At 40.4% G+C, this 14,933-nt stretch overlaps 1 protein-coding gene across 2 annotated transcripts in view; it reads left to right on the top strand.

The window, feature by feature from the left end:
* Positions 1 to 14,933, top strand: part of LOC113891175 (solute carrier family 23 member 2-like) — an 85,114-nt gene that overhangs the window by 13,778 nt on the left and 56,403 nt on the right. For both annotated transcript variants that reach the window (XM_027538921.1, XM_027538920.1), the window contains exons 2-3: positions 1,840 to 1,986; positions 3,752 to 3,909. In XM_027538921.1, coding sequence (XP_027394722.1) covers positions 1,840 to 1,986; positions 3,752 to 3,909 — 305 coding nt within the window. The remainder of the gene's footprint in view (positions 1 to 1,839; positions 1,987 to 3,751; positions 3,910 to 14,933) is intronic.

Raw genomic sequence — 14,933 nt, forward strand, 5'->3', positions numbered from 1 at the left:
TCTTCATGACCCAGATAATCATGATGGTGTGATCACTCACGTAGAGCCAGACATCCTGGAATGTGAAGTCAAGTGGGCCTTAGGAAGCATCACTACGAACAAAGCTAGTGGAGGTGATGGAATTCCAGTCGAGCTATTTTGAGTCCTAAAAGATGATGCTGTGAAAGTGCTGCACTCCGTATGCCAGCAAATTTGGAAAACTCAGCAGTGGCCACAGGACTGGAAAAGGTCAGTTTTCATTCCAATCCCAAAGAAAGGCAATGCCAAAGAATGCCCAAGCTGCCGCACAATTGCACTCATCTCACACACTAGCAAAGTAATGCTCAAAATTCTCCAAGCCAGGCTTCAACAGTATGTAAACCATGAACTTCCAGATGTTCAAGCTGGATTTAGAAAAGGCAGAGGAACCACAGATCAAATTGCCAACAACCGTTGGATCATCAAAAAAGCAAGAAAGTGCCAGAAAAACATCTATTTCTGCTTTATTGACTATGCCAAAGCCTTTGACTGTGTAGATCACAATAAACTGTGGAAAATTCTGAAAGAGATGGGAATACCTGACCACCTGACCTGCCTCTTGAGAAATCTGTATGCAGGTCAGGAAGCAACAGTTAGAAGTGGACATGGAACAACAGACTGGTTCCAAATAGGAAAAGGAGTACATCAAGGCTGTATATTGTCAACCTGTTTATTTAACTTATATGCAGAGTACATCATGAGAAATGCTGGGCTGCGTGAAGCACAAGCTGGAATCAAGATTGCCGGGAGAAATATCAAGAATCTCAGATATGCAGATGACACCACCCTTATGGCAGAAAGCAAAGAAGAACTAAAGAGCCTCCTGATGAAAGTGAAAGAGGAGAGTGAAAAAGTTGGCTTAAAACTCAATATTTGGAAAACTAAGATCATGGCATCTGGTCCCATCACTTCATGGCAAATAGATGGGGAAGCAATGGAAACAGTGGCTGACTTTGTTTTGGGGGGCTCCAACGTCACTGTAGATGGTGTCTGCAGCCATGAAATTAAAAGACCCTTGCTCCTTGGAAGAAAAGCTATGATCATCCTAGGCAGCATATTCAAAAGCAGAGACATTACTTTGCTAACAAAGGTTCGTCTAGTCAAGACTATGGTTTTTCCAGTGGTCATGTATGGATGTGAGAGTTGGACTATAAAGAAAGCTGAGTGCCAGAGAATTGATGCTTTTGAACTGTGGTGTTGGAGAAGACTCTTGAGAGTCTCTTGGGCTGCAAGGAGATCCAGCCAGCCCATCCTAGAGGAAATCAGTCCTGAGTATTTTTGGAAGGACTGATGCTGAAGCTGAAACGCCAATACTTTGGCCACCTAATGGGAAGAACTGAGTCATTTGAAAAGATCCTGATGCTGGGAAAGATTGAAGGTGGGAGGTGAAGGGGATGACAGAGGATGAGATGGTTGGATGGCATCACTGACTCAATGAACATGAGTTTGATTAAGCTCCAGGAGTTGGTGATGGACAGGGAGGCCTGCCGTGTTGCAGTCCAGGGGGTCACAGAGTCAGACACGATTGAGCGACTGAACTGAACTGTACACGGCCTAATCTTATTAGCAGCCCCATGCTTCAACTGTTTCTATAAAACTTCTCATGAAATCCCTCTGGGTGGAGACACACAGTTTTCGAGGGCAGGAGCCACTGTGTTCCCCTTTGCCTGGCAAAGCAATAAGCTATTCTTTTCTATTTCATCCAAAACTCTGTCTCCAAGATTTGATTTGACACTGTATATAGAAGTGTCAAATCAAATGGCATCAAAATGCACTTGATTCCTCTTGAAATGCTCAAACGTGTTTTTCTCTTTTTCCCAGCAGAGGGGTGATGGTGTGCTCAGCTCCCATGAAGGTGACCAAGGCAGCAAGAAGGATGGCCAGCTCAAGAGTTCTAGCAGCAGCCACCTGGCTTATGGTATCCTGGATATCCCACCATGGTATCTCTGCATCTTCTTGGGGATCCAGGTAATGGGACACAGAAGCATTGGGTGCAAGGAGGCTCTGTCTCAAAAGGCACATCGACACACACGGGTCAAATTAGTCAAGATCTAACTTCAGTTGCTCATGTTCTTGGCTTCCATGCTGTTGACCTTTAGGGGACTCAAGGTTCTCTTTTCTCTTTTTTTTCTATTTTCTCCCAAGGAGTTTGAGGATGGGGGCAGGGTTTTAGGGGAAGATTGTTCCCTGTGCTAAGCTACTAGGTCACATCAAGGACACCACCTGGGCCATTGTGAGTTTTTGTTTGTTTGTTTGTTTCAAGTTATCAATTATAATTTGTTTGGAAACAACTGATATGTTTGATAACCAGTGCTTGGGGAATATTGGAAAACACGCATTGTCAAATACTTGTTGGAATGTTATCTGGTGCAACTTTTCTATTAACTGGTAAAACACATGTTATTTAACCCAGGCCCTAATGCTTAAGAATTTCTCTGTAGAGAATTCCCCAGGGGTCCAGTGGTTAGGAGTCCATCATTTCACTGCCAAGGCATGGGTCCAATCCCTGGTGGGGGAACTAAGTTCCCACAAATCGTGTGGCATGGCCAAATTAAAAAAAAACTTTTTAAAGAATTTCTCTCTAGATATGCTGGCAAGACTTGTTAAGATAAGTACAAAGATGTTCTATTGATTAATCATAAAATCACAACAACAAACAAAACCCTGAAACACCCCCCAAATATCCATCTTAGAGAACTGTAGCATATTCTAACAAATAATTTTTTAATGTAGCTGTTAGAAAGAGAAAGATATATTTACCTTGCAGTTAAAAAATAATCACCAGCATAGATTAAGTGAAAAATGTCAAGTAAATAACTGTATAGTGTGATCTTTTTTTACTTTAAAGACTAACAAATAAAAATAGAGATAGAACAGCAGAAATAAGTATATGTAGTAATTTTTGCATGTCTTGAAGGAATCATAAGAAATTAATAGAGATATTTAACCTTGGCTTTTGAACTGTGGTGTTGGAGAAGACTCCTGAGAGTCCCTTGGGCTGCAAGGAGATCCAACCAGTCCATTCTAAAGGAGATCAGTCCTGAGTGTTCTTTGGAAGGAATGATGCTAAAGCTGAAATTCCAGTACTTTGGCCACCTCATGAGAAGAGTTGACTCCTAGGAAAAGACTCTGATGCTGGGAGGGATTGGGAGCGGGAGGAGAAGGGGACGACAGAGGATGAGATGGCTGGATGGTATCACTGACTCAATGGACGTGAGTCTGAGTGAACTCCAGGAGTTGGTGATAGACAGGGAGGCCTGACGTGCTGCGATTCATGGGGTCAGACATGCAAGAGTCAGACATGACTGAGCGACTGAGTCTTCTTAAATTTGCTGATGCTGTTTTGTGACCTAATGTATAATCAGTTTTGAAGAATGTGCTCAGGCCTGGTCAATGGTCTTGCTCTCACCTTGTGCCTTATTTTAATAATGGGCCTTTTGTCTTTTCCTATTCTTAAGGCCACCTCCTCGGTTCCTGTTATGTCCTCCCACACTGCATCCCTACCTTGGTTTCTTACCTAAAACAGCAGTTCTCAGCCCCGGGGTCCTGTCTTTGAACCCCAGACCTTCTGGTTGTGTCCCTGCTTCTTGCTGCCAGGCCTTCCTAGTTCCTGCCACTTGCCTGGATCACCTCTGAGACCAAAGGTTGAGCTTCCAGTAGAAGGAATAGGATTAGGTGGAATAGGCAGCCACAGCATCTCTAACTTTGTCTCCTCTCTCTGCTCTGCCTACAGCACTTCCTCACAGCCCTAGGGGGGCTTGTAGCAGTGCCGCTCATCTTGGCTAAGGACCTGTGTTTGCAGCATGATCCCCTGACCCAGAGTTACCTCATCAGCACCATTTTCTTCGTCTCTGGCATCTGCACTCTCCTGCAAGTATTTTTAGGAATCAGGTAGGTAAAACTCCTCTCCATGGATTCTGACTTTTATCTCCCAGGGTAGCAATAAGGTTTGCTTGGCTTGTAGCCTGAGATGAGTTAGAAAGCTGGTGTGACATGATAGAGGGAGCACAGGATCAGAAGTAAGCACATAAGTTCAAGTCCCAGCACCAACATTTACTATCTACAGTAGCCAGAGTTCTTCATTAAAGTAATACAAATAGCTACAGATGGCCATGCTTGAAACCTTTTACCTTTGCAAATTCTACAAGGCTTGTGCTACTGAACACACTGTGGGGACTCCTCCCTGGACTTCAGAAGGAGCAGTGCAAGTGAGGGAATCTCCCTGTAAGTCTGCTTGTGACCTAATCTGTGCCAAGTCTGTGCCCAGTTTTGGAGATGCAGAGGAAAATGGAAAACTTTCCCTATGATGTGCTTCTGCCCAACCTGTCTTATGAGAAAATGACTTGAGAGGAAAAATTACTATTTATTCTTTTTTTCCTTCCAGTTTCATTGAGATGTGATTGACAGACAACACTGTGTAAGTGTGCAGCATAATGAATTGACTTACATACATCAAGAAATGATTAGCACAGTAGATTTAATGAACATCCATCATCTCACATAGATACAAAATTAAAGAAACAGAAAAAAAAATTTATTTCTGATGAGAACTTTTTTCCTTTATGAATTATCTGAATCAAACTACAAGTGAAGGCTGTTACAAGGTAGCTGATTATTTCCAAGGTAGGCTGCCTGTAGAGAGTGTCTAGAGGAGAAGGCAATGGCACCCCACTCCAGTACTTTTGCCTGGAAAATCCCATGGACAGAGGAGCCTGGTAGGCTGCAGTCCATGGGGTCGCTAGAGTCAGACATGACTGAGCGACATCACTTTTATTATTCACTCTCATGCATTGGAGAAGGAAATGGTGACCCACTCCAGTGTTCTTGCCTGGAGAATCCCAGGGACGGGGAAGCCTGGTGGGCTGCCGTCTATGGGGTCACACAGAGTCGGACACGACTGAAGCGACTTAGCAGCAGCAGCAGCAGAGAGTATCTAGAGAATATTCCTTCCTAACCCAATCTTCTCTAAATCAAATCAAAGGCTCTTTCCAAAGTGCTACTTTTGCAAGTCATTTACAGGAGATATGCCAGTGCTTAACGCCTCCCATTTTTTGTTGAGGAGAGGGGTTTAGAGCCTACATATTTGTCAAATTATTTACCTTCTCTCTCTTCCTTCTTCTGTCATTGTCTTTGAAAGCCAAGATTTTCCCCAATCCCCCACCAAGCGCTGAGAGAGGTTTAAGGTTTGGTCTGGTCTGTTTCTCAAGTCCCTGATATCCAGGATCCCTTCTACCTTTCCAGGATCAGTCCCTGGAGTGACAGGTGCTGCAGTAGAGAGGCCTTGCAGCCACCTGCCTGGACACCCAGGAGGCCCCACCCCTGAGCCGCCCCATGGAGAGATACATACACAAGGCTCTTCTGGATAGGGAAGCTCTTTGCCTTAAATTGAGATGGTGTTCACTATAATAATGGAAAAACATTGATCTTGGAAGCTGGGGGCCTGAATTCTAGTTCTGGCTTCTGTGCTGTGGGAAGCTGCACAAGCCATTCACCCTCTCTAAAACCCAGTGTTCTCATCTGTAAAATGAGGGAGTTGAAGTGTGTCACATCGATAAGTCCTTCCATCTCTAATATGTGGACACCTGTGTTGTTGACAGAGAAGATGATGCAGTACTATGTTCCAACTGGAATCTCAGTACTGAGGGTGCTTGTGGGCCTCGCCTTCTGGTAAACCCTGTGAGAGACAAAACAAAATCAGAAGATAGAGTTAAAAGAATCTGCAGCCTAATTAAACATGCAGAGAAACAGGGAAATAAAATTAAGAAAGAAAGCCATGCTAATGTCTTAGACTAAGGTGGGGACAGGAATACACCTCTGAGATTATTTCCCTGAAATAGGCTTCCTGTTTAGAGACTAACAAGTACAGTTGCTCATTAGAGACATTAGAAATTATAAAACTAGCTGATAGCCTGTGAATCAAAGGTCTAGTAGATTTGATTGATTGCAGGTTATCGAATAAACAGTATTTAATGATGTACTTTTTATTTTTTGTTTTTATTTATTTATTTTTTAAATTTATTTTTCTCCCAAATCATCCCACTCTCTCCCTCTCCCACAGAGTCCATAAGACTGCTCCGTACATCAGTGTCTCTTTTGCTGTCTCGTACACAGGGTTATTGTTATCATCTTTCTAAATTCCATATATATGCGTTAGTATACTGTATTGGTGTTTTTCCTTCTGGCTTACTTCACTCTGTATAATAGGCTCCACTTTCATCCACCTCATTAGAACTGATTCAAATGAATTCTTTTTAATGGCTGAGTAATACTCCATTGTGTATATGTACCACAGCTTTTTTATCCATTCATCTGCTGATGGACATATAGGTACACGTGTCTCTTTCCCTTCTGGTTTCCTCAGTGTGTATGTCCATCAGCAGATGAATGGATAAGAAAGCTGTGGTACATATACACAATGGAGTATTACTCAGCCATTAAAAAGAATTCATTTGAATCAGTTCTAATGAGGTGGATGAAAGTGGAGCCTATTATACAGAGTGAAGTAAGCCAGAAGGAAAAACACCAATACAGTATACTAACGCATATATATGGAATTTAGAAAGATGATAACAATAACCCTGTGTACGAGACAGCAAAAGAGACACTGATGTACGGAGCAGTCTTATGGACTCTGTGGGAGAGGGAGAGAGTGGGATGATTTGGGAGAATGGCATTGAAACATGTAAAATATCATGTATGAAACGAGATGCCAGTCCAGGTTCAATGCATGATACTGGATGCTTGGGGCTAGTGCACTGGGACGACCCAGAGGGATGGTATGGGGAGGGAGGAGGGTTCAGGATGGGGACCACATGTATACCTGTGATGGATTCATTTTGATATTTGGCAAAACTAATACAATTATGTAAAGTTTAAAAATAAAATAAAATTAAAAATAAAATAAAAAAATAATAAACAGTGCTGCGATGAACATTGGGGTACACGTGTCTATTTCCCTTCTGGTTTCCTCGGTGTGTATGCCCAGCAGTGGGGTTGCTGGATCATAAGGCAGTTCTATTCCCAGTTTTTAAAGGAATCTCCACACTGTTCTCCATAGTGGCTGTACTGGTTTGCATTCCCACCAACAGTGTAAGAGGGTTCCCTTTTCTCCACACCCTCTCCAGCATTTATTGCTTGTAGACTTTAGGATCACAGCCATTCTGACTGACATGAAATGGTACCTCATAGTGGTTTTGATTTGCATTTCTCTGATAATGAGTGATGTTGAGCATCTTTTCATGTGTTAGCCATCTGTATGTCTTCTTTGGAGAAATGTCTATTTAGTTCTTTGGCCCATTTTTTGATTGGGTCATTTATTTTTCTGGAATTGAGCTGTAGGAATTGCTTGTATATTTTTGAGATTAGTTGTTTGTCAGTTGCTTCATTTGCTATTATTTTCTCCCATACTGAAGCCTGTCTTTTCACCTTGCTTATAGTTTCCTTTGTTGTGCAGAAGCTTTTAAGTTTAATTAGGTCCCATTTGTCTATTTTTGCTTTTATTTCCAATATTCTGGGAGGTGGGTCATAGAGGATCCTGCTGTGATGTATGTCAGAGAGTGTTTTGCCTATATTCTCCTCTAGGAGTTTTATAGTTTCTGGTCTTACATTTAGATCTTTAATCCATTTTGAGTTTATTTTTGTGTATGGTGTTAGAAAGTGTTCTAGTTTCATTCTTTTGCAAGTGGTTGACCAGTTTTCCCAGCACAGCTTGTTAAAGAGATTGTCTTTAATCCATTGTATATTCCTGCCTCCTTTGTCAAAGATAAGGTGTCCATATGTGCGTGGATTTATCTCTGGGCTTTCTATTTTGTTCCATTGATCAATATTTCTGTCTTTGTGCCAGTACCATACTGTCTTGATGACTGTGGCTTTGTAGTAGAGCCTGAAGTCAGGCAGGTTGATTCCTCCAGTTCCATTCTTCTTTCTCAAGATTGCTTTGGCTATTCAAGGTTTTTTGTATTTCCATACAAACTGTGAAATTATTTGTTTTAGCTCTGTGATCTTACCGATGGTAGCTTGATAGGAATTGCATTGAATCTATACATTGCTTTGGGTAGTATACTCATTTTCACTATATTGATTCTTCCAATCCATGAACATGGTATATTTCTCTATCTATTAGTGTCCTCTTTGATTTCTTTCACCAGTGTTTTATAGTTTTCTATATATAGGTCTTTAGTTTCTTTAGGTAGATATATTCCTAAGTATTTTATTCTTTCCATTGCAATGGTGAATGGAATTGTTTCCTTAATTTCTCTTTTGGTTTTCTCATTATTAGTGTATAGGAATGCAAGGGATTTCTGTGTGTTGATTTTATATCCTGCAACTTTACTATAAACATTAATTAGTTCTAGTAATTTTCTGGTGGAGTCTTTAGGGTTTTCTATGTAGAGGATCATGTCATCTGCAAATAGTGAGAGTTTTACGTCTTCTTTTCCAATTTGGATTCCTTTTATTTCTTTTTCTGCTCTGATTGCTGGGGCCAAAACTTCCAAAACTATGTGGAATAGTAATGGTGAAAGTGGGCACCCTTGTCTTGTTCCTGACTTTAGAGGAAATGCTTTCAATTTTTCACCATTGAGGATAATGTTTGCTGTGGGTTTGTCATATATAGCTTTTATTATGTTGAGGTATGTTCCTTCTATTCCTGCTTTCTGGAGAGTTCTTATCATAAATGGATGTTGAATTTTGTCAAAGGCTTTCTCTGCATCTATTGAGATAATCATATGGTTTTTATTTTTCAATTTGTTAATGTGGTGTATTACATTGATTGATTTGCGGATATTGAAGAATTCTTGCGTTCCTGGGATAAAGCCCACTTGGTCATGGTGTATGATCTTTTTAATGTGTTGTTGGATTCTGATTGCTAGAATTTTGTTAAGGATTTTTGCATCTATGTTCATCAGTGATATTGGCCTGTAGTTTTCTTTTTCTTTTTTTTTTGTGGCGTCTTTGTCAGGTTTTGGTATTAGGGTGATGGTGGCCTCATAGAATGAGTTTGGAAGTTTACCTTCCTCTGCAATTTTCTGGAAGAGTTTGAGCAGGATAGGTGTTAGCTCTTCTCTAAATTTTTGGTAGAATTCAGCTGTGAAGCCGTCTGGACCTGGGCTTTTGTTTGCTGGAAGATTTCTGATTACAGTTTCAATTTCCGTGCTTGTGATGGGTCTGTTAAGATTTTCTATTTCTTCCTGGTTCAGTTTTGGAAAGTTGTACTTTTCTAAGAATTTGTCCATTTCTTCCATGTTGTCCATTTTATTGGCATATAATTGTTGATAGTAGTCTCTTATGATCCTTTGTATTTCTGTGTTGTCTGTTGTGATCTCTCCATTTTCATTTCTAATTTTATGGATTTGATTTTTCTCCCTTTGTTTCTTGATGAGTCTGGCTAATGAGTTGTCAATTTTATTTATCCTTTCAAAGAACCAGCTTTTGGCTTTGTTGATTTTTGCTATGGTCTCTTTTGTTTCTTTTGCATTTATTTCTGCCCTAATTTTTAAGATTTCTTTCCTTCTACTAACCCTGGGGTTCTTCATTTCTTCCTTTTCTAGTTGCTTTAGGTGTAGAGTTAGGTTATTTATTTGAGTTTTTTCTTGTTTCTTGAGGTATGCCTGTTTTGCTATGAACTTTCCCCTTAGGACTGCTTTTACAGTGTCCCACAGGTTTGGGTTGTTGTGTTTCCATTTTCATTCATTTCTATGCAATTTTTGATTTCTTTCTTGATTTCTTCTGTGATTTGTTGGTTATTCAGCAGCGTGTTGTTCAGCCTCCATATGTTGGAATTTTTAATAGTTTTTCTCATGTAATTGAGATCTAATCTTACTGCATTGTGGTCAGAAATGATGCTTGGAACGATTTCAATTTTTTTGAAGTTACCAAGGCTAGATTTATGGCCCAGGATGTGATCTATCTTGGAGAAGGTTCCGTGTGTGCTTGAGAAAAAGGTGACATTCATTGTTTTGGGATGAAATGTCCTATAGATATCAATTAGGTCTAGCTGGTCTATTGTATCGTTTAAGATTTGTGTTTCCTTGTTAATTTTCTGTTTAGTTGATCTATCCATAGGTGTGAGTGGGGTATTAAAGTCTCCCACTATTATTGTGTTATTATTAATTTCTCCTTTCATACTTGTTAGCATTTGTCTTACATATTGTGGCGCTCCCGTGTTGGGTGCATATATATTTATAATTGTTATATCTTCTTCTTGGCTTGATCCTTTGATCATTATGTAGTGACCATCTTTGTCTCTTTTCACAGCCTTTGTTTTAAAGTCCATTTTATCTGATATGAGTATTGCTACTTCTGCGTTCTTTTGGTCTCTATTTGCATGGAAAATCTTTTTCCAGCCCTTCACTTTCAGTCTGTATGTGTCCCCCGTTTTGAGGTGGGTCTCGTGTAGACAACATATGTAGGGGTCTTGTTTTTGTATCCATTCAGCCAGTCTTCGTCTTTTGGTCGGGGCATTCAACCCATTTACGTTTAAGGTAATTATTGATAAATATGATCCCGTTGCCATTTACTTTATTGTTTTGGGTTCGAGTTTATACACTGTTTTTGTGTTTCCTGTCTAGAGAAGATCCTTTAGCATTTGTTGGAGAGCTGGTTTGGTGGTGCTGAATTCTCTCAGCTTTTGCTTGTCTGAGAAGCTTTTGATTTCTCCTTCATATTTGAATGAGATCCTTGCTGGGTACAATAATTTGGGCTGTAGGTTATTTTCTTTCATCACTTTAGGTATGTCTTGCCATTCCCTCCTGGCTTGAAGAGTTTCTATTGAAAGATCAGCTGTTATCCTTATAGGAATTCCCTTGTGTGTTATTTGTTGTTTTTCCCTTGCTGCTTTTAATATTTGTTCTTTGTGTTTGATCTTTGTTAATTTGATTAATATGTGTCTTGGGGTGTTTCACCTTGGGTTTATCCTGTTTGGGACTCTCTGGGTTTCTTGGACTTGGGTGATTATTCCCTTCCCCATTTTAGGGAAGTTTTTCAACTATTATCTCCTCAAGTATTTTCTCATTGTCTTTATTTTTGTCTTCTTCTTCTGGGATTCCTATGATTCGAATGTTGGGGCATTTAATATTGTCCTGGAGGTCTCTGAGATTGTCCTCATTTCTTTTAATTCTATTTTCTTTTTTCCTGATTCATTTATTTCTACCATTTTATCTTCTAATTCACTAATCCTATCTTCTGCCTCTGTTATTCTACTATTTGTTGCCTCCAGAGTATTTTTATCTCATTTATTGCATTATTCATTATATATTGACTCTTTTTTATTTCTTCTAGGTCCCTGTTAAACCTTTCTTGCATCTTCTCAATCCTTGTCTGCAGGCTATTTATCTGTGATTCCATTTTGATGGAATTAAGAAAGAAAGCCATGCTAATGTCTTAGACTAAGGTGGGGACAGGAATACACCTGAGATTATTTCCCTGAAATAGGCTTCCTGTTTAGAAACTAACAAGTACAGTTGCTCATTAGAGACATTAGAAATTATAAAACTAGCTGATAGCCTGTGAATCAAAGGTCTAGTAGATTTGATTGATTGCAGGTTATTGGATAAACAGTATTTAATGATGTACTTTTTAGACTGCAAACACAAATGCTGATACTGCAATAAGATTTCAGAATATGTTAATGATTAAAACCATGTTAAATAGTCAAAGGAAATGATAAGAGGCAAAAAAAAACAGCTTCCCTGATAAAAGCTGAAGAGTGCAGTGCCCATTGTGGGGCAGACAGCTACAACCCTTGGCAGAGGGATAGCTCCCTCCCTGGTGTGACTTTAGGGGTCTTGGGTGTATCCCCCAAGGGCCTTCCCACTGAGGTGCTCAGTTCTGAATTTATGTAACCATTCATTTCAAAAGAAGGCATTAAGTTTAAATGCAATCACTAAAGAAAATGAAATATTGACTGTGTAATTCTGGGTCTTAATTCCATTTCTGGAATAATTCTATCTCTAGAATTATTCATTTCTACCTGGGATTTTCTTTTTCTGGAGTGGTTCCAAGTGATATATCTCCCTTTTTATTTTCCTGGGAATGTCTCAAGTGTGGAGCCAGTATTTCTGCCCAAAGTACATTCAGACCTGGCTCTTATGTAGTCTTGCCCAAATCAGCCTGGGTCCTTTTCTTTCATGGACTTGCCTGCAGCTGGGCCCTGATCTGCCTGAGCTCTGTATCTGTTGCTAGGTTCTGCAGAAAGTCCATGCCCATCGTCAGAGGTCTGCAGCCACCTTGCCCTTGCCTTGATGACAAATCGCACAAGCCACCAGATGTGCCACTGCAAGTCTGTGCGAGCTTGCTAAGTCGCTTTAGTCATGTCCCATTGTGACCTTATGGACTGTAGCCCGCTAGGCTCCTCTGTCCATGGGAATTCTGCAGGCAAGAATACTTGAGTATGTGGCCATGCCCTTCTCCAGGAGATCTTCCAAACCCCGGGATCAAAATTGGGTCTTCTGCATTGCAGGCAGATTCTGTACTGCTGAGCTACCAGGGAAGCCCATGAGAGAAATACATCTTATGTATACTGATAATCATTTATCTAGTTAAAGATGGCAAAAGGATCAAAGAAAGGTTATTTCTGGGTGATACACATTATATATGAAAGGTATGTACCAATATTGTATGTGTGCTGATAAAGTTTACCTACTCAAGGGTTAAAAAAAATGATTAGAAAAAAATGTTAATAATTATTTATGGGTTGTGGAACTATGGTGATTTATGCTTTGTATTTTTATTTACCATTAATTTTTCTTCAGAGTCCATGTGTTGCTTTATAACTGGGGGAAATAAGAACCACTTAAAACTTTTTCTTACAAATGTATCAGGGCATGTTTCATGAGCCCCACACCCTTTGAATCTTTCAGTTCAGTTCAATTAAGTCACTCAGTTGTGTCCAACTCTTTGTGATCCCATAGACTGCAGCATGCCAGGCTTCCCTGTCCCTTACCAACTTCCAGAGCTTACTCAAACTCATGTCCATAGAGTTGGTGATGCCATCCAACCAGCTCATCCTCTGTTGTCCCCTTCACCTCCCACCTTCAATTTTTCCCAGCATCGGGATCTTTTCCAATGAGTCAGTTCTTCTCATCAGGTGGCCATATATTGGAGTTTAAACTTCAGCATCAGTCCTTCCAATGAATATTCAGGACTGATTTCCTTTAGGATGCACTGGTTGGATCTCCTTGCAGTCCAAGGGACTCTCAAGAGTCTTCTCCAACACCATAGTTCAAAAGCATCAATTCTTCAGTGCTCAACTTTCTTTATAGTCTAACTCTCATATCCATACATTACTACTGGAAAAACCATAGCTTTAACTAGACAGACTTTGTTGGCAAAGTAATGTCTCTGCTTTTTAATATGCTGTCTAGGTTGGTCATAGCTTTTCTTCTAAGGAGCAAGTGTCTTTTAATTTCATGGCTGCAGTCACCATCTGCAGTGATTTTGGAGCCCAAAAGAATAAAATCTGACACTGTTTCCACTGTTTCCCCATCTATTTGCCATGGAGTGATGGGACCAGATGCCATGATCTTAGTTTTCCTAATGTTGAGTTTTAAGCCAACTTTTTCACTCTCCTAGCTCACTTTCATCAGGAGGCTCTTTAGTTCTTTGCTTTCTGCCATAAGGGTGGTGTCATCTGCATGTCTGAGGTTATTGATATTTCTCCCGGCAATCCTGATTCCAGCTTGTGCTTTACCCAGCCCGGCATTTTGCATGATGTACTTTGCCTGACAGCAAAAGTCCAATAGACTTCCCATTACCGTCTTGGAAGTGGGGCTGGGAGATATGGCTCAAGGCTCCAGGCTTGAGACAACCTCCCAGATTCTGCAACCTTTGTCTATTCACCTGCTTTTATCTCTGTTTCCCCAATCTGTTCCCCTGTGGTGGTCAGCATTAAAGCCCTTAAAAGGAAAAAGAAAAGAATAGGTGTGCAAATCTTTGGGGGAGATCAGAAGGGAGGACTGGAGCAATGTGGGTGGCTGTCAAAGGCACTCTCAAGGCAGTAGGTAGTGATGGGTTTAAAGAAGACAGACAAACAGCCTTCTCCTACCAGAAAAGGAGACCTATCCACATCCCCTTTCTTCTAGGCAGAGGCACGCACTCTCATCCCTCCAAGCTGATTATTTAGCTATTTCCTCCGGAGTTTCTAATTAATACACTTCTGTCTTATGCACTAGTGACTGAAGTGCCAATATAGATGACTGACTTCATTTTCTTTCACAGCCCCTCACTCCTACCACATATAAGCACATTTTCCATCTTCCTATAATCACATCCTTCCAGCATAGGTCAACACTGAGTGTTCCCATTATAATGTTGTCATTTAGTTACTAAGTAATGCCTGACTCTTTTTTTTTTTAATTTTTTATTCCTTTACTTCTCATGAGAAATGCCTGACTCTTTTGAGACCCCGTGGACTGTAGCCCACCAGGCTCCTCTGTCCATGGGATTTCCCAGGCAAGAATACTGGAGAGGGTTGCCATTTCCTTCCAGGGGATATTCCTAAACCAGGAATCGAACCCATGGCTCCCGTCTTGCCAGGCGGATTTTTTTTTTTTACCACTGAGCCACTGGGGAAGCCTGTGTGTTTTCTCTAAAATTAATATCTTTTAAAAAATATTTTAAAGTTTCTGTTTATTTTCATTTCAACAATAAGCTCCCTGCCTGTTGTATAAATCTCTTCTTGATAATTTCATTGCATCCGGTAGCTATCAGCTTCATCTTCTTGATGAACTACCCCCTGGGGCTCTCTGACTTGCTGTAGTCTGAAACAGTCGCTACGTGTGCCTGGTGTATATTAGATGTGTCATCTTGAGATGCCTCTTTACCCTTTATCCTTTATCCTGGCAATTCTCTTCATGTCAGTTTTCAAGTCTAGATCTCTTGACCCCATGCCTTTCTCTTCTTTTTGGTGGAACATGATT

The sequence above is a fragment of the Bos indicus x Bos taurus genome, chromosome 4 (assembly GCF_003369695.1).
Source record: "Bos indicus x Bos taurus breed Angus x Brahman F1 hybrid chromosome 4, Bos_hybrid_MaternalHap_v2.0, whole genome shotgun sequence".
In the NCBI taxonomy this organism is placed as follows: Eukaryota; Metazoa; Chordata; class Mammalia; order Artiodactyla; family Bovidae; genus Bos; species Bos indicus x Bos taurus.